This window comes from Lepidochelys kempii, chromosome 10, assembly GCF_965140265.1.
Source record: "Lepidochelys kempii isolate rLepKem1 chromosome 10, rLepKem1.hap2, whole genome shotgun sequence".
In the NCBI taxonomy this organism is placed as follows: Eukaryota; Metazoa; Chordata; order Testudines; family Cheloniidae; genus Lepidochelys; species Lepidochelys kempii.
The window spans coordinates 51,951,835-51,972,622 of NC_133265.1; the positions used below are offsets into that span (position 1 = coordinate 51,951,835).

The window sequence follows — 20,788 nt, forward strand, 5'->3', positions numbered from 1 at the left end:
ACACTTCACTTTGCAGAAATGACATTTAAAAAATTTAAGTAAACTTCAGTATTAAAACATATTTCAAAGGGTAAAAGATGTACTGCCATGAGTACAGTTATTTGTAGCTAGATCCTTCTGAGACCATTTGTGCCTAGAAAGTCATAATCCTTTAATATTTGTATGTATAAACGGGAACGATAAAAAAAAGTTGGACACATCATTATCTAAAACATTTGCACTGCTATAGTAAGAAGACTGGTAGGATAAGTGGCCATGAGATTATACATAAAGAAAATTAAAGGGGAACACAACCTGCAGTTAATGCACGTTTCCTTTTGTGATTATATCATGCTATGAATGCACTTAACAAATGCTAAACTCTACTACAACTACACAAGAGCTAAATGGTTATCACATGCTCCAGTATGGATATGTTGCATCTTGCTAAGTAGCTAAGTATGTGCTAGTTACTCAGTTACCTATAAAATTTACTACTTTTTTGCTTCTATAAGTTTGTTACACATAAATATGCTCTCTCTTTCAGCAGATATTGGGATAATAGTACACAGAAGATGCAGTCACTTAACAGATATCCTATTCTACATACATGGATTTTAGCCATTGGCCTCTCCAATGACCTGACATTAAAAAAAAACAAAAAACCCAGAGCCGCTCAGTGTTCCACTTTAGATACTTGTCAGAACATTTCAGGCAGTCAGAGAAATTGATGAATGAAAATCTTGGTTTAGAAGATATTTGATTTTGGGGACAGATATCCAAGTTCAGGTGGGAAAAATGGTGCATGCCAGTCGGATGTAGATACCTAATGTGTGCTTTGCAATAAACCTTTCAAGGAAATTCTGCTGAATTTTAGTCAGGGGAGATTGCTCTCTCTCAGCTACCTGCCTGTTTCTCTCATCTGATGCTCAAGAATAAAAAAAAGCACCTGAAATGCTCTTGTCTCCCAGCTTCCCCTTTGTGCCATTTCAGTCCACTCTCATTTAGTCCATTCGTGCAACCCCCAACAAACCTACACTCACAACAAAATCCTAAACTGTATCCTCATTCGAAATACATGGGTTCAAAGGTGACACCAACCCTGCCATGTGCCCCAGGGTAAAAACATCAGAGAGGAACCAGCTGAAATTCCAGCCAGTAAGAGCAGATGCAACCAAAGCAGGGACCTTCACACCCATGGTCAGAAATTCCTACAGACTCGACCGGACTTTCTGTGCCTGGTGCCAATTTGCTCCATCCCACTCTGTCATCCTCCCACACAGTCACTTCACCTCAGGTTCACTGCATACCTTCCTCTCTCATCCTTTTTTCCTCTGCCCTGTCCCCATTACTGCCCTTCCCTTCCCTTTGAATTTAGCTGATCCCCTCTTAAATGACCCTCCACCCAAAATCATGGCACTAACGTGTCATGTGTCTCCATCAGACTGTTCACTCTATTTGTGCGTGAGACCCCTTCCCCACCCTGTGTCTCACTTGTCCATTTAGATTGTAAGCTCTTCAGGGCACAGACTGTGTAAACTCTATGTTGGTACAGCACCTAGCACAACCGGGGCCCTGTTCTTGGTTGGCCTTTGGCCATAATAAATAAGATTACTAATAATAATCAGCAGCCAACCAGCAAAACAAACAGAGCATTAAAAACATGATCACTATAGCTCAAGCCCCATCCCCTTCTGACTACCTCCAGCCCAGCCTACAAAAATATAATCAATGATCATAATAGAGGCTTACAAGATACTGCAAAGAACCATGAGAGGGGGCAGTGGAATGTTTGGAGATGGGCTCATGTCAAGCCCTGCCCAACTCTACTGGAGGCCATGGGAAGAGCTGGGCCATGAGGCTGTCTCCTACACACTGCTGAAAGTGGGGAGGCCAGCCGGCTGGCTGGCAATGTGTGTACACAGGGAGAAGAGCCGCCAGACCAGCACACCTTGAGAGACCCTGATCAACATCTCCAACAGTGCAAAAACTGGGCCAGCTCTTCTCAGGGCCCTAGTTAGGGGCCGGAAGGTTTTGAAGTGAGCCAGTCTCTCCACAGCCCCACAGTCACTATCCCTTTAACAGAGTGATTAATTATGCTAAGTAGTACTATCAAATGCTAATAATCAATAAGAATGCTAACAATGATGAATAGTTTGGAAAATAAATACCCATTTATGCTTAATAGTCAATAACTACTTGCAATCAGTAGTTAATACTTGTTATAAACACCCACAACCTTAGAGCTAAAACAGCTCTTCCACAACTATAGCCTGGGACCCCTGTGAGAGAATGATGTGCACTCCCCACATGCAGCCTGTCTTCCTCAGGGCAATATTCTTCACCCCCTTCCTCAGGGACATGCCCTCTTACCTCTCCTCCCTCCCACACACGCTACCCCCCTCATTCATACATATATTGGATGTAGCCTTCGGGCTGTATCCTGATGACTTTCAATCTGTCCTATCTCATCTCTGCTGTCAGTTCCCAGTGGCTTCAATGGGAAAATCCCCTTCTCACAGCCTGGACAGTTTGTGACAGGAATTTTCCAAATTTCCCCTGAATTATTAAGAGTCTGACCCACAGTCCTTTCCCTCAGCTCAGCCTCTGGGGTCTTTTATACCTGGATCCACATCCCCTCAACCAAATCATGGTGGTTTGGATGTGGGAACTGAGGGAGGGCCCCTGGGCTAGAACTGGCAAAGCAAAGGATAAATACCCCATGAAGCAATCTCCATTTGTTAGGCATTTACATCTCTTCTGAAGGCTTCTGAAGCTCCACGTCTCAATTCTCCAGCTAAGTGCCAAGGTCTAACACTTCTGCAGCACAGCTGAGTAGGGGTTATCAAGGAAATGATCAGTTTCATGAAGATGCAGTGACCTGGAAGGCAGGTCTCTGATGACATTGTTTGTTTTGGGCTGAGTCTGAGGAGGAGCTCTGTAAAAACCAGACCAAAAGAGAGAGAGTGGTAATAACTCATTGGCAGCAGCTCTGTGTGCAAGTTACTGTTAGCCAGCTATCTGCAAGGGAGTTTCTTCAGGGAGTGAAAAAAAGCCTGTTGGGAGAATACAAATCTTTCATTGAGATGCCAGCCAAGAGCTTCAGAATAGTCACAGCTGCTGCAGTGCTTATTCTCTTCCAAAAGACACAGCTCTCAGTGCAAGCACCGTTAAATGGTAAAGGCTTTCAGGTTTTTATTTTATTGGCATTCCTAATCTGGCATGTCTAACATGGGCAGTAAAATGGAGAGATTATTGGTTTCCCTAGTATGTTAATTAGTGTTGTTCTGGCAGATTACTTGGACTAAGCGTTAGGAAATTTCTCAGGGCAGGTACGTTCCTGGGGAAGAGCGTGTGAGTTTGTGTTATGGACTCATTCCACACTCAGTACTGCTCAGTCTGTGATCTCTCTGCTCCTCAGGGAGAGAGGCAGAAAAGGGACCCACCCTAAGTTAGTCGGAGCACCGTATACTCATCCCTTTAGTTTTAAGGAGGAAAAACATGGTTCAAGTCACTGTGAAATGCCACCTTTCTTACATACTAGACTTGATTTTTTTGTTTTTAAAAAGATGGTGATCAGCCCTCCCCTCTTGGCTTTTGGCCACAGTTAATTCTCATCTATTAAGAAAAAAATCCAGTGCAGTTATATAGGAAATAAGGGAGAACTGCAGCAGGGATCTGGGGGAGAGAGGACTCCTCAGGACCTCTGTGTTCATGGAGTCTTTGAGATTTAGACAGGTTTCAGAGTGGTAGCCGTGTTAGTCTGTATCAACAAAAACAACCAGGAGTCCTTGTGGCACCTTAGAGACTAACAAATTTATTTGGGCATAAGCTTTCATGGGCTAGAACCCACTTCATCAGATGCATGGAGTGGAAAATACAGGAGCAGGTATAAATACATGAAAAGATGTGAGCTGCCTTACCAAGTGTGAGGTCAGTCTAACAAGACAATTCAATTAACAGCAGGATACCAAGGGAGGAAAAATAACTTTTGAAGTGATAACGAGAGTGGCCCATTTCAGACAGTTGACAAGAAGGTGTGAGTAACAGTAGGGGAAAATTAGGTTTAGGTTTTGTAATGACCCAACCTCTCCCAGTCTTTATTCAGGCCTAATGTGATGGTGTTCAGTTTGTAAATTAATTCCACCTCTGCTGTTTCACATTGGAGTCTGTTTTTGAAGTTTTTTTGTTGAAAAATTGCCACTTTTAGGTCTGTTAATAAGTGACCAGGGAGATTGAAGTGTTCTCCTACTGATTTTTGAATGTTATGATTCCTGATGTCAGATTTGTGTCCATTTATTCTTTTGCATAGAGACTGTCCGGTTTGGCCAATGTGCATGGCAGAGGGGCATTTCTGGCACATGATGGCATGTATCACATTGGCAGATGTGCAGGTGAACGAGCCCCTGATGGTGTGGCTGAAGTGGTTAGGTCCTATGATGGTGTCCCTTGAATATATATGTAGACAGAGTTGGCACCGGGGTTTGTTGCAAGAATAGGTTCCTGGGTTGGTGTTTTTGTTGTGTGGTGTGTAGTTGCTGGTGAGTATTTGCTTCAGGCTGGGGGTCCGTCTGTAAGCAAGAACTGGCCTTTCCCCCAGGGTCTGGGAGAGTGAGGGATCGTTCTTTAGGATAGGTTGTAGATCCTTGATGATGTGTTGGAGAGGTTTTAGTTGGGGGCTGTAGGTGATGGTTGGTGGCATTCTGTTACTTTCTTTGTTGGGTCTGTCTTGTAGTAGGTGACTTCTGAGTACCCTTCTGGCTCTGTCAATCTGTTTCTTCACTTCAACAGCTGTGTATTGTAGTTTTAAGAATGCTTGATAGAGATCCTCTAGGTGTTTGTCTCTGTCTGAGGGGTTGGAGCAAATGCGGTTGTAATCTTAGAGCTTGGCTGTAGACAATGGATCGTGCGATGTGATCTGGATGAAGGCTGGAGGCATGTAGGTAGGAATAGCGGTCAGTAGGTTTCCGGTATAGGATGGTGTATATGTGACCATCGCTTATTAGCACTGTAGTGTCTAGGAAGTGGACCTCTTGTGTGGACTGGTCCAGGCTGAGGTTGATGGTGGGGTGGAAATTGTTGAAATCTTGGTGGAATTCCTCAGGGCCTCCTTCCCAGGGTCCAGATGATGAAGATGTCATCAATGTAGTGCAAATAGAGTAGGGATGTAAGGGGACAAGAGCTGAGGAAGCGTTGTTCTAAGTCAGCCATAAAAATGTTGGCATACTGTGGGGCCATGCGGGTACCCATAGCAGTCCCACTGACTTGAAGGTATAAATTGTCTCCAATTCTGAAATAGTTGTGGGTGAGGACAAAGTCACAAAGTTCAGCCACCAGGTTTGCAGTGATGGTATCGGGGATGCTATTCCTGATGGCTTGTAGTCCATCTTTGTGTGGAATGTTCGTGTAGAGAGCTTCTACATCAACCTCAGCCTGGACCAGTCCACACAAGACTTTGTCCTCACCCACAACTATTTCAGATTTGGAGACAATTTATACCTTCAAGTCAGCAGGATTTTGAGATTTTGAAATTTGTTTTCATTCTGATTTGGAATTAAACCTGAACATTTCAAAGTTCTCCTCACAAAAAAATCAGAAAAAAAATTCAATTTCAGTCAATCAAAATGTTTCATTTTGACTTTTTAAATTTTATAATACATAAAATACAAAAAAAAAATCAAAGAAAAGTTTTTAAAAAATCAGAACTTTTCATTCCAGAATGGAACTTCATGACATTATTGGAACTCTCCCTCCATCCCTTTTTGTTCCAAAGCAAAATTTCATAAAGCATTTAGATTTTGACACACTGCACTTTCTGAGGAAAAATGGTCCCACTGAAGATCTTTCAGCTAGCTCTATAGAGGTCAATTTTCCCACTATAGATGCAGCCACAGAGGGAAATGGGACAGTTAACACCTGGTATTTCTGCGTAGTAAGCATTGCAGCTGTGACTGCACTGACAGTTTAAGGAAAAATCCCCCAACCCCAGGCTAGCTCCGCCAATGGGCGTGCTAGTGTAAAGTAGCTGCTGGAGTTAAGCCAATCAAACCTTGTGGGATTTCTAATGCCTGTTTAGCAGTTTTACTAGTCTTATCAGACTTGTATCTGGCTACTATGTGGCCCCTCACAGGGTATATGTTATTTTTAACAGATGGGGGAGGAGAGAACAAGGTGCCTGAAATAAAAGTCCGAAAGAGTGCATTAATTCTGCTACCTCAGCTACTACTTGCAGTGCGGAAGTTTGCATCTCCTTTGAAAATTGCAGCACAAGGGAACCAGGGCCCCATAACAACCACTGAAACAGAATTTGAGGCCTAACCTTACCTTGCTTTGAAAATCCCACCCCTAATCAGGACACAAGAGCTAAGTACCTCTACTTTGCAGAGCCCTACTAGTTCATCTTGATGATTTAAACTGTGTATATGTGCAGGGCTATGCAGGTAACTGCACTTCAGGACACTGGAAAGTCAGACAAGAATCACTTATTATGTACATACACACTAGTTGTCAGACTCTCATAAGTTAGGTTCCTTTTCCAAATGAAAACACAGATCTAAATATCCCAAAGTTTGGGCTACTTAAGATTTGCATAAGCTTGGAACCAATTCTACTTCAGGTACGTCAGTCCTTCATGAGGACAAGTGCTCTAACTCCATGGAAAAGCTTGAAGTTTTAAAAATATGAATAGATCCCCATACAAAAAACAAAAGCATTTGAACAGTTCCTTAGTGCGAAACGTTTCCACCCCACACTAGAATGACTAAATGGAATTTTACTCTAACCAGTCACCTCCGCTTTGAGAAGAAGCAAGAGAGATTTCATTAACAAGAAATGTGACAGTTTGTTTTGAGTGTGCCTATCAGATCTGAATACCTACAGTACAGTGCTGCAAGTAATATCAAAACTATATTTGGTGTGATCTGTAGCTGTGTAAATTGACAAACTATGGACCACATTCAAGATTTTAATCAATCCTGGCTAGTTATTTATGCTCCCCAATTTTATTTCTGAACCTTGTCTTTGTTTGTGTATTCTGATACTTAGGTTGACAGGCTAACAAAAGCCAACAACTATTTAAAATATTGCTGTGCTTCTTACAGAGATGACACTTCTTGACCTTCCAGTGACCTGCAAAGATATTGGCCCAAATTCAGTCCCCAATGTAAAGAATTAATTTATCCTATTGACTATTTTAACAAATAAGCAAACGGTAGCCACCAAGTCATGGTCTCACACTTCACAGGAAGAGGCCTTTACACTGTCTCCTAACAAACCACAGCCATTTCCTACAAGCATCACATGGTGAATACCCAGAATGATTCTGCAGAAAGGACTTCCTTTTATCTCTCACTTTGGCAGTTGACAATCAACCTTTTGCTTGCTGCAGGTGTGCTTCAACCATCTGAACTATGCATGTGACCTTAAATGACAACCACATGCCTGCCCATTTATGCTTCACATTGTACCAGCCAGAGAGAAGAGCTGATTTTTATGTGTTGTCTCTTGCCATTCAAACAAATTTCGCTCTAGAGAGGTAATTAATAAAATCAATCCATCCATCCATCCTAGCCCCTATTTAGCACTTTTCAACTGTAGCTCTCAAAGTGCTTTACAATAGAGGGCAGCATCATTATCCCCAGTTTACAGTTAGGGAAACTGAGGCACAGAAGGGGGACAGTGACTTGCCCAAGGTCCCCCAGGAGGCCAGTGGCAGAGCTGGGAATAGAACCCAGGTCTCATGAGCACCCGACAAAGGGTCTATCCACTAAGAAACACTGCCTTTGCCAAGGACTCAAATAACTAACAGATTCTCTAGCTCTGTGGGCAGGAGCACAGGGAGCATTGTGACTGACAGTACATGAGTTGAGTCTTTAATAATCTGTGAAACCTGGCCTGCTTGTACTAGACAGCTGAAATCAGAAGACAGTTAAGTACTGTAAAATTCACCAGCTGAGTTTTAAAATCTCAGTTTGCTTTTTTGACACTATATAGAATAACCTCAATTTCACATATTCACAGCTGTATTTGTTTTTTTTTAAACAGGATCTAAGTGGTCTTACATTGGTAAGTAGTGATTTTAATTCATACGCTGAAATTTAATTCTGTATTTTGTACTTTTAAGGAGAACAGGCCAAATTCAACCTGGCAACACCACACTGGAATCAGTGTAGTTATACCAGGATTGACCTGGGCCCATTATCTAGAAACCTCCTACTTAGATGTCAATGTTCAGCACCAGGAAGGATTGCTTAGCAATACTAACAAGTGCCAGCTAGAGGGATCTGTGTTAACCTGCAAAATGTCAAGAACTGCAGCAGCATGAAGTTATCCCATGGAACTGCAGAGGTTCGCCGAAGGTGCTGTCTCCATATCGTTTACAAGTCTCCCTGTAGGGCTGTGGACAACACCTCTTATTCTCCAGTCCAATCCCTAACACATACTGGAGGAGAATTTCCAAGCTAAAGATATTTTTAAAATGTTATTAATCTAATGACTTTTTATTTTAGAGTAAAGACGGCATTGTAAAACCAATTTTAAAGACTGGGATTAGAATAGAATATTGGAATAGAAACTTTAATTTGTGATGAAATTTAATTTGAATGCAACTGCAGTAAAACCTGGTTAGAACACTGCTTACTGGGTGGTATGGAAAACAACACTGTATCTATGTGACCCACATCAAAACAGAGTAGCAGCCGTGTTAGTCTGTATTCGCAAAAAGAAAAGGAGTACTTGTGGCACCTTAGAGGCTAACCAATTTATTTGAGCATAAGCTTTCGTGAGCTACAGCTCACTTCATCGGATGCATCAAAACAGTAAAGCATGTCTTCTGTGTGCTGGAAGTCATCTCTCTCCACCTCCGTCACCCGTCACGCCTTTCACTATGCGATGTCAGACACTAAAATGAAGACAGAAGCAAGTGAAAGGAAAACAGTGGCATTATACCCACTCGTGGTGATGGAGATGAGCACGCAGTTATAGGGGCAAGGGAAAAACCCATGAGATTCTTGAGCAATGCTAGAGCTAGGGCTGCTATTAGTGACCAAAATCACTGTTTGTTAAATGAACACTGGATGGGACTGAACGCTGACGTTGCTACACCACTCGTGACATTAGAGCCCAGGGCTGTATCACAGGATACCATTGCATTTGACAAAGCGTTACTTTCCAGAACAAACCGAGAACCTGACAGAACTAAGTACTTGTCTTGGATACAAATGGAACCTGCTGTATTTTACACAGTGCCCTTAAAGGCGAAACTGTTCCACTATCTGCACTGTTCTCATATAAAAGTGTAGCTCAATTGTGTACTGTTCGACACCATTAAGAATGGTGTACGGTGTGAGAGCAGAACGTGCCTCTTTGTGTAGGAACCAGTTCGGCTGAATGGATCACATACTGGACTGGGACTGGGACCTATGTTCCACTCCCAGCTCTGCCTCTGGTCTGCTCTGCGACCTTTGGCAAGTTACTGCACCTCAGAGAGCTCCCCATCAGTAAAGTGGTCATAATAATACTTAATGACACACTTCTTTGTGGTGACTGGTCCCTGCAGATGATGTTAAGAGGGAGCTATTGTTCTCACCCATGTGCAGGGGAGCCGAAGGACAGAGATAGATTCCTGGTACCTTCCTTCCTCTTTTGGCCCTGCACAGATGTCTGCCATGGTCTGGCCAAGGGAACAGATGTGCTGAGAAACCATGTGCCTTTGGCCTTCTCTACACTGCAACTTTCTTCTCTCAGGGGTGTGAAAAAACACCCCGCCTGAGCAATGCAAGTTTAAGCTCTATAAAGTGGCAGTGTAGAGAGTGCTACACCGCTGGCAGCTGTTCCCGTTGTGGAGGTGGTTTTATTACAGCCACGTGGTTTTATCACAGCCACGGCAGCACTTCAACATCAGCTGTGTAGACATATCCTTTGTTACATACACAGAGGAGATGTCTACAATGCAATTAAAAACCCGCAGCTGACCATGCCAGCTGACTTGGGCTTGGGCTCAGGGACTGTTTAATTGCATGTAGATGTTCAAGCTCAGGTTGGAGCCTGGGCTCTAGGATCCTGTGAGGTGGGAGGGTCCCAGAGTTCAGGCTACAGCCTGAGCCTGAACATCTACACCACAGTTAAATAGCCCTGCAGCCCTGCCAGCCCAAGTCAGCTGGCACAGGCCTCCATGGGTGTCTAATTGCAATGTAGACATACCCTGTCACTTTCCTGGCCCTAGTCCTACTGGGCTTCTGCACTGCCCAACACTTTGCATAACCAGCCCTAAGAGTCCCAAGAATGGCCAGTTTTACACAACATTGAGGTCTGAAGCTAGGGATAGACTGATTTGAGTAACAAATTTGTGTTTCTCTCTGCTATACAGATTAAGCCTTACTATCCAAAAACCATTTCCTATTAGTGCTGATGTGTTTGCCTTTCCTTGACCCCTTCTCTTTCCATGGTAAAGGTCAGAGAGATAAGAGAAGAACTAGAAGTGTGAGCTACAAAAATGATTTCAACTTCAGCTAGAAAACTGGAATTACAGGGCTGATTTAATCAGTGACAGTTTCCATCCCCAGCCCTAGAAAGAGGTGTTTTTTATAGGTCCCCTTTGTCAGCAGTTCAGTCTGGCCACGGTTTAAGTGACTGTTTTAATTCTTCTGCAACTCCTCATTAGAAGCTGAAAGTCAATTGACCCAGTGCTCTTTGTATGCTGGCCCTCTGCCTCCTTAATACAGGAGTACTGGATATAAATTGAACATACAGAATTACTACTTTAAGATGGACAGCTGGCTAGAATACAGAAACTTAGCTGGTGTTCCACCAGAGTATTAAAGAAGAATCCTAGCAAGGCTATTAATGCACTTTAGTGTAGGCAGGGCCGGATTAACCTTTTGAGGGCCCGGCGCCAAACATATTTATGGGCCCCCATGGGGACAATGGAACATAGTGTGGGAGAGGGGAGTGTTGGTCCCCAGAGCGAGGGGCCAGCCAGGGGCATGGCATGGCAGGGGTGGCCCTGATCCGCCCAGCCCAGCGCGAGAGCTGCACCACAAATCCTCCCCCCACACCCAACACCCCCCAAATTCCCTATGGCCAGAGCTCCCCTGGACCCGCTAAGTCCAGACCCTCCCAGACCCTGCCACAAATGCACAACGCCCTGCACACCACCCCTGCCCAGTGCCCCCCTGCCCACAGCCCCACCACAACTGCCCAGCACCCCACACAGAACCCCCACTCCCTAGTGCCCCAACACACAGAGATCTTCCCTACCCACTCACAGCCCAGCACCACCCCCTGGCCCTCCAGAAACCCCTTCCCAGCTTCCCAACTTACCAGCCCTCTGGGAGGCAACTGCGTCTGCCAGGCTGAGCCACCAGTGTAGCCAGCGCTGGTCCCGGGACGGGGACTTGCTCCAGCCCCTCGGGAGTGGCACGATCAGCCAGGCCAGGGCCTGCCCTAGTCAGGCTCTCTCAGGACCCATTCGCCTGGAGGGGCCCAGCCAAGCCCCCACAGCTGGCCAAGACTGGCCAGGCTTCTGCACCAGTCCCAGGCAGCTCCAGGGAGACAGGTGGGGCCGCACAGGTGGTGGGAAGCAGAGATTGCCAGGAGCCAGAGGTGCATTGGTGTCCAGCTGGGAGGCAGAGAGAAGCTGGCAGGTGGGGTCAAGGGGTGGAGAGGAGCCCTCAGCCAGCCAGCGGGTAGGCCGAGAGGAGCAAGTGGTGAGCAGGGGGGAGCCTGTGAGCTGGTGAGGTCTCAGGGCACAGTGCAAGCGGAACAGGCCAGGGCTCCTTCTGAGCATGGGCACAGCTCCATGGCGACACTGGCGGTATTGTAAACCTGGCACTGAGTGTAGGATGTGTGTGAGGGGACGGTGCATCTACATGGAGGGGAAGTGGGTACCACTGCAATTTATGACTTACGTGTCATAAATGAACAACACTCTAATTAAAGCTGAACAATCTTTAGTTTTATTGTTGCCATATGTTTACTTCAGTTCAGCAAGATGCACAGAAGCCTGTGCTAAGAACTCTCACCTCAAGTGGGAAACGTGCAACTTTGATGACATTAGAATATCCCTAAAGTTTCCAGCACAATTGTTAGGCTTTTAGTTAAATGCTGTTTTTGGCAGCTCCCCAAGATGACCACTTAACAGGTTTCTCTAGATAATGCCGATCACTGAGCTTCTGAATGTTACCACATTTGTGACTGCCACTTGGCTTCTTGGGTCTCATTTTACACCACACTACCCTAGTAAAAGGACTGAATAATCCAAATACTAATCAGCTATTAGTACAAACACTTGTTGGAGATATTTCCATGGATATATGTTAGTACTGTTTTCAGTCTCATGAACTGCAGTCCCTCCTGCTATACCGAAGAAACCATTCACTTCTCTAAAGCAGAGAACACTAGCATTCATCTTCCAGCTCCTATCCTGGGTGGCCCAATGACAGCAATGCTTGCTACAATTGTATGCATGCAGGTCACAAGGTGGGGGCAGGGAGATGGAAAAACCCCAACATGCAGTCCTGGTTTTGGGGTGAGTTGCTCAGCTCATTACAAAGCTGTGCATTGGTATAGTTTCAAGTAATTTTTATTAATCATAATATTTTACTTACAAGCTTCTCTTGTAATGCAGCCACGAGGGCAAAGTCAGATTTCCTTACACTCACTCACTCAGGACTACTTACACCGTGTGCGGGAGTGCGTGATCAGGAGCTAGAAGTTGCACATTAGAACATGAGGTGATCTACAGGGCAGATGGTCTACAGTAATCTGGGGTCCTAAAGACACCATGACAGGGACAACCCCTGGCCTCATCCTCCAGCACCTGGAATGGTGGAGGCAGTGGTCCCTTCTCCTCCCAGAGAGGCAGAGGCAGCAGCAAGGGGCCTCCTTTCTCACATGGTAACAGCACCCCTCCTTCCTCTGGTAGATGAGGTATGTTTTAGGGTGAGTGGTCCAGGATCACTGCACTCTTTTTCCACACCCAGATTCCTCTCCTATCATAGTATATATCATATCATAGGTAGGGAGCAGTGACTTGTGGATGGTCATCCGTTGAGATGCATGGGACAGCTCACTCCTCCTGAGCTATCGTTTGGCTGCAGCTGTCGCTACACTGATTACACTTGTCATGTTTTGAAGTTTTCTTCACAACTATGAGGGCTAGAAACTTTCTATTTGGAAAACTACAATTTTACTGTAATAGCACGACCCCAGGAGCTGGGGCTCTCAACACGAGCCAATAGTGCCTATGCCTTAATCTGGCCCTATCTACCTTATATTGCAACTTCTTACTCTCTGCTGTTAGTTGCTTTTCTTTCCCTGCTCCTGTCTTCTCCAGTGCTCACTGAGAGTTACAGACACCCTTGAGCAGTGGACTAAACTCGGAAGTGATGTGTAAGGGTTGTGTGTACAAATGGGCCTGAACCTGAGCAGATTTAAGTCAGTCACACTAGGCCTTCTGGGGGCCTTGCCCACGTTATAGAATCTTACATTTGAACACAATTGGCAGTGTTAGGAGACACTGCCAAGCACCGCTTGTGCTGGTCCACCGTGACTGCAAAGCCCTGGACAGCATGTCATCTAATTTGAGGGCTCTCCATTTTCAAACATAAGATTTTTTATTTTTTTTTGCTGTAGACAAGCGCTAAGTCAGTTTAAGTTTAAGCAACATACATGTTGAGAGGATCTGGAAGAAAGGGTAAGTTCCAATACAGGCTCCCTAGATTTACCTCTGAATCTGGCCCTTGTTCTGCAACATAGGACTCCTATTTCCATAGCAATCCATTCCCACTCTGTTGCTACCCACTCTTCATACTCATTGCACCAGAAGGAAGAGCACTAAAACAATAGAGCTGTTCTGCAATGTCTGGCATTTAAATACCATGTAAACCTATCACTCATTCCTTGAGTCCATCCCTGATGTCCCTTATGCAATAGCGAGCTGGACTGAACCTACTGCATGCAGGCATAGCTTCCAGTGACTTCCCCCATATATGCCAGGGTTCAATCTGGCTCCCAAAGGCAAACTCTGTTTCACACAGAATCTGTTACAGCTGAGTTAATTAAAAAGTGCCTTCGAGCGCGATTGCTTATCTGCTAAGGAAACCTTAATTTCATAACCGCAAACAAAGTGAGACAAGAGTCCAGCTCTTTCAAGTGAGTTCTGGTGCACTAAAACAAGGAATGCTACATGACAATATGCAGGGTTCCTGCAATGCCTGGAAAAACTGGTTATGGGCAAGGAAACAAGTTGAAGCTGGTGTGGGGAAATGGACAAGAATCTCTGTAGTTTAATCCCCATTGGCTGTCATTCTCTTTGCTTACCAGAAATGTGCACATCCACCCTGATGTCATTGATGTGCCTAAAAACCTCAGTAATTGGCATATTTTACAAGATGAAACATGACCTCCAATCTCAACTGCTGACCTGTTACTAATCCCCAGTCACCCAATCTCTCCAAAAAAGTAGGTCTGAAAAAGTGTATTGCACTTCATGATGTGGTTTCCAATGGCTGAAGTCAGATTTTTGTTTTACTAATCTTTAAAGGCTAGCCATTTAGCAATCACGCGACTGCCATAATCTTTTTGGTACAAGATATTAATGTCTTCCTGGAAACCCAAACCTTAACAAGGTGCAGTCAGAGTTTCAGCTGGGCTTCTTGGGTTAAGACTGGGGCAACCCTTCCTCCTCTGTCCCAGCTCCACACAGAAATCTAGCCCCTGATTCAAGGAAGCAGACATCCCTTTTTATCCTGCCTGCTGAGCCCTAACTGACTGCTGCCTGGTCCTAGCCCATCTAGCTGCTGGAGAACTGATTTTCATTGGTTCCACCTGTAACTGATCCTTGGTGACCTCTCTAGGCCGCTCACGAAGGACTAAACTTGGTGCTCTTCTTCCCCAAAAGGACACCTCCTTCAGGCAGGGTGCACCAAGGTGGTAGGGCCTCCGGCAGAAACCAACAAATGCCTGGTACACCCTGTCAGTCATGAAACTACAGCTGCACTGGTGTTGGAAAACAGGTATGAAGTTTTGTAGTGTAGAGGCCAGGGAGAACCCTGGAAGTTTTTTCTGAATAGTGACTACAGGATCAGGCCCATGCCATCTGAAATGCATGAATAAGATAGAAAGGGCTGAATTCTATTTTGTTAGACTAAAAGAACTCGTATTGAAGTGAAAGGGATGGCACTTGAGGACAAAATTGGTGTAGGTGCTTTAGTTGATGTCATACATTTGGGGGAAGGAGACAAACTAAACAGATTTTGTAGTATATTTGCCACTGTCAAATCTAACAAAAGTTGAAATACAGCTTTCACTTCTTGCACTAAAGCTTAATAAAGACTTGCACATCACGTCTCAACCTCAAGGGGCCAATTATTCTCATTTCCAGATGAGCTGGGTTATGTCCTCAAAATGTGTGTATCCCATAACCCAGTGCCAAAACAAATAGTACATCATTCAGATTTCTGTTCTATGTTCTGATGAATGGGTCAGTGTTTTCCTAAAACATATGCAAGATGGACAGCATTCATCTTTCAACAGTTTCAGTGCACCATTTATTAGTTCTCAAATCCACTGAAGAGAATTTAAATGCTGTTTAAGATATGCCATGAAAATCTGGGAGATAAAGAATCAAAGTGATTTGCAGTGAAATGGAAGCTAAAATAGAAGCTACTCCAGCACTAAGTGAGATCCAGTTTAGATTATATTTATGGAAGACAAGCTCCCAGATCATTGAACCTTAACAACGCCAGCATCTATCAATAATTTTCATATTCATTAGTTTTCCTTTTTAAAATATTTGAACTAGTTTTGACATCAATGTTCTAACCTAGGTTAGATTCTGGCACCCACAGTTCAAGAAGGATGTTGGTAAATTGGTCAGGGATCAGAGAAGAGCCACGAGAATGATTAAAGTATTGAAAATCATGTTTTACAGTGACAGTCAAACAGCTCACTCTGTTTAGCTTAACAAAGAGAGGATTCAGATGTAATTTATTCACAGTCTATAAGTACCTATATGGGGAACAGAAATTTGGTAATAGAGGGCTCTTCAATTTAGCAGATAAAGGTATAACAAGATTCAGTGGGTGGACACTGAAGTGGAGAAAATTAAAACATAACATATCTGGTAAAAATATACTCTGTTAGGGCCCAAACTTGCCAACATGTATGTAAGTGATTTTATTCACCAAAGCAGCACCATTAACTACCAAATCAACATTTTTAACATTTCTTTTAAAAGTGTCAGTGAAATTGCCTGGCTACAGCACAAAATGACAAGACATTTTAAATCAAGAAAAGGAGAGTCAGATTCTGTTCTGGGTTTTGGGTGAATATTCAGGGAAAACAGGGGAGTTCTTATATTATCCAAACCAGTTGTTACTAGTGTGTAGGAAAAGTACCAATGAAGACGACAACAAAGATTGTTAAACCTGTCTCTTCTGTTAACATTCTCAGGTCCTGATGGAGAGAAAACTTGGCCCAAGAAGTATCCATTTTGTGGAGGAGTGTTCCAGTCTCCAATAGATTTTCATAATGATATTCTCCAATATGATACCACTCTCTTACCTTTAGAGCTTGTAGGCTACAATGTGTCCTCCACTGACCACTTTATGTTGACCAATAATGGTCATTCAGGTAAGGAAACCAAATGTGCAGCAAGAGAGTTTGAAAGAAAGAGTTATTGGACTTATATTTAATTTCTTACATTATTGGCTGTGATGGACCAAGCTCTTGCAGTAGAATACAAACATCTTCAATAACTATCTAAAGAAACTTGTAATTATAAAACACACATCAGTGTAAATATAGCTGTGGCACTTTAGATTAACTTACGCTTGTGAAAAGTTTTTCTTATTAATTTGGTTAAAATACTCAGAAATAGGAACAGAATTTGCAGCTTTTTGTTTAGAAAGAAGGGAAAAGTCAGTAAATCTGGATGAAGTCACCCTTAATAGATATTGTAATCAACTGGAAAGATAAAAAGTGATTCACTGAATTTAAGACAAAATCAAGCAAACCTGGGAGTTTCAGCAAACGCCTCTACTACTTGAATGAAGACAGAGAACTTCCTTAAGTGTGAGATGAAGTGAGCTGTAGCTCACGAAAGCTCATGCTCAAATAAATTGGTTAGTCTCTAAGGTGCCACAAGTACTCCTTTTCTTTTTGAGAAAGACATATATAACCATTAGGATCAGCTTACACACACGCCTAGTGCCCTCCACTGTAGCATTAAGGCAAGATACCCTACCAACAACAACAGGGATGAGAACAGAAGCAGTCTCTTAAAACTCCAGAATATTTCAACACCACAAAGTAGAATACTTATAAGCCAGTTCCCCACAAATTTTTCTAGAAACAAGTTAGAGACTTACAAACGAGAACAGCAGCAAGGCTCTCCTGCAGCATATCTTTCCCCAGTACTGCCAAGGCATCAAAAAACCCTGCATTATAAAATACCTCGACTTCCCCCTTCCTAGCATGCTTTGTTAAAAGGAGCTTGACAGGCAAGTCTCTCTTTTTTCACTGTTTCTGTGGGATAAACATGCTCTGTACCATACCAGTAAATAGCCAGGTCCCCCAAGGACCTGTACTGGGACCAATTCTGTTCAACATATTCATAAATGACCTTGAAAAAGGGGTAAATAGTGAGGTGGCAAAGTTTGCACATGATACAAAATTACTCAGGACAGTTAAATCCAAAGCAGACTGTGAACAGTTACAAAGGGATCTCACAAAATTGGGTGACTGGGCAACAAAATGGCAGATGAAATTCAGTGTTGTTAAATGCAAAGTAATGCACACTGCAAAACATAATCCCAAATATACATACAAAATGATGGGGTCTAAATTTGCGATTATCACTCAAGAAAGATATCTTGGAGTATCGGGGATAGTTTTCTGAAAACAGACGCTCAATGTGCAACAGCAGTCAAAAAAGCTAATGGAATGTTAGGAACCATGAGGAAAGGGATAGATAAGACAGGAAATATCATAATGCCACTATGTAAATCCCATGGTTTGCCCACACCTTGAATACGCTGCGCAATTCTGATCCAGTCTCCAAAAAGATATATTAGAATTGGAAAAAGTACACAGAAGGGCAACAAAAATTATTACAGGTATAGAATCATAGAACTGGAAGGGACCTCAAGAGGTCATCTAGTCCAGTCCCCTGCACTCAAGGCAGGACTAAGTATTATCTAGACCATCCCTGACAGGTGTTTGACCAACCTGCTCTTAAAAATCACCAATGATGGAGATTCCACCACCACCCTAGGCAATTTATTCCAGTGCTTAACCACTCTGATAGCAGGAAGTTTTACCTAATGTCCAACCTAAACCACCCTTGTTGCAATTTAAGCCCATTGCTTCTTGTCCTATCCTCAGAGGTTAAGAACAATTTTTCTTCCTCGTCCTTGTAACAACTTTTTATGTACTTGAAAACTGTTATCATGTCCCCTCTCAGTCATCTCTTCTCCAGACTAAACAAACCCAATTTTTTTCAATCTTCCCTCATAAATCATATTTTCTAGACCTTTAATCATTTTTGTTACTTTTCTCTGGACTTTCTCCAATTTTCCACATCTTTCCTGAAATGTGACACCCAGAACTGGACACAATACTCCAGTTGAGGTGTAATCAGTGAGAGCAGAAGAATTACTTCTCATATCTTGCTTACAATACTCCTGCTAATACATCCCAGAGTGATGTCTGCTTTTTTTACAACAGTGTTACACTTTTAACTCATATTTAGCTTGTGATCCACTACAACCCCCAGATCCCTTTCTGCAGTACTCCTTCCCAGGCAGTCATTTCCCATTTTGTATGTGTGCAACTGATTGGTCCTTCCTAAGTGGAGTACTTTGCATTTGTCCTTATTGAATTTCATCCAGCATGACTGTGAACCATTGATAACTACTCTCTGGGAACAATTTTCCAACCAGTTATGCACCCACCTTATAGTAGCTCCATCTAGGTTGCATTTCCCTAGTTTGTTTACAAGAAGGTCATGCGAGACAGTATCAAAAGCCTTACTAAAGTCAAGATATACCACATCTACCACTTCCCCCATCCACAAGGCTTGTTTCCCTGTCAAAGAAAGCTATCAGGTTGGTTTGATACAATTTGTTCTTGACAAATCCATGCTGACTGTTATTTATCATCTTATTATCTTCTAGATGTTTGCAAATTGACTGCTTAATTATTTGCTCCATTATCTTTCCGGATACAGAAGTTAAGCTGACTGGTCTGTAATTCCCCAGGTTGTCCTTATTTCCCTTTTTGTAGATGGACACTATATTTGGCCTTTTCAAGTCTTCTGGAATCTCTCCCATCTTCCATGACTTTTCAAAGATAATTGCTAATGGCTTAGATACCTCCTCAATAAGCTCCTTGAGTATTCTAGGATGCATTTCATCAGGTCCTGGTGATTTGAAGACATCTCACTTGTTTAAGTAATTTTTGAGTTGTTCTTTCCTTATTTTAGACTCTGATCCTACCTCATTTTCACAGGCATTCACTATGTTAGATGTCCAATAGCTACCAACCTTCTTGGTGAAAACAGAAACAAAGAAGTCATTAAGCACCTCTGAACAGCTTCCATATAAGGAGAGATTTAAAAGAGTGGGACTGTTCAACTTGGAAAAGAGACTGAGGGGGGATATGATACGAGGTCTGTAAAAATCATAAATGGTGTGGAGAAAGTGAATAAGGAAGGATAGGGAATTCTACACAAGAACCAGAATCACCCAATGAAATGAATAGGCAGCAGAATTAAAACTAACATAAGGAAGTACTTCACACAACAGACAGTCAACCTGTGGAACTTGTTGCCAGGGAATGCTGTAAAGGTCTAAAGTATAACTGGGTTTAAAAAAAAAAAAGAATTAAATAAGTTCATGGAGGATAGGTCCATCAATGGCTATTAGCCAAGATGGTCAGGGATGCAACCCCATGCTCTAAACCTCTGACTGCTTGAAGCTGGGACTGGACAACTGTGGATGGAGCACTTGATAAATTACCTTGTTCTGTTCACTCCCTCTGAAACATCTGGGACTGTTCACTGTAAATTTATTAGTCTCTAAGGTGCCACAAGGACTCCTCGTTGTTTTTGCTGATACAGACTAACACGGCTACCCCTTTGAAACCTGTCGGAAGACAGGATATCGAGCCAGATAGACTTTTGGTCTGATGCACTATGGCCATTCTTATCATGAGTCCATTCTTTAGGTAAGACCAAACCTTCTAAGGTCTGACCTCTGGTCTCCCCCTGTTCCCCCAAACCAAGTGGCTCTAAAGTGGTGAACAATAAAGGACAAGGAGAGCTAGTTGTCTGGAACCAGCACTCAAACAGAAACCCTAAATTGCTTTGCGTAATAAAAAATTCAGTCTCTGTTGTGGAGAACATCATTATAGCACATGCTGTTATAGTCCCTTATGTCCACAAACCTATTCAATGGCCTGTAAAGCACTGTGGTGTCATATTAATTCTTACATATAATTAGAGTGCTTCGTAACTGGTTCCCCTAGATACAGTTATCTACTTAAATTAGATTTAAAACACTGGAGCACAAGGAAAAGCTCTTTAACACCAGCTGAATAATTCATGTGTTGAGCGATGGTCCTTTGTAGAGGCTCCAGATATGTCTTCCTCTGGAAAAAGTGTGAAATGCATGTTTTGTTCCAAATCTGGGGCATTCCAGGGACAAAACATTACCCCTCTGGAAGTCACCTCAAAGTGAACTGCAAAGAAAGGGGCATCTTTTACAGTTCTTTATGATGTTCAGAAGTTGTCAAAGTTTAATGATAAAAA

At 43.1% G+C, this 20,788-nt stretch overlaps 2 protein-coding genes across 5 annotated transcripts in view; one reads left to right on the top strand and one right to left on the bottom strand.

Moving 5' to 3' along the window:
• Positions 1-20,788, bottom strand: part of APH1B (aph-1 homolog B, gamma-secretase subunit) — a 112,319-nt gene that overhangs the window by 30,566 nt on the left and 60,965 nt on the right. The gene's annotated exons all lie outside the window — the stretch shown is intronic.
• CA12 (carbonic anhydrase 12) overlaps positions 3,066-20,788 on the top strand; it is a 44,279-nt gene continuing 26,556 nt past the window's right edge. Inside the window, exons 1-3 of the mRNA XM_073303582.1 lie at positions 3,066-3,156; positions 8,023-8,043; positions 16,432-16,611. Coding sequence (XP_073159683.1) covers positions 3,066-3,156; positions 8,023-8,043; positions 16,432-16,611 — 292 coding nt within the window. The remainder of the gene's footprint in view (positions 3,157-8,022; positions 8,044-16,431; positions 16,612-20,788) is intronic.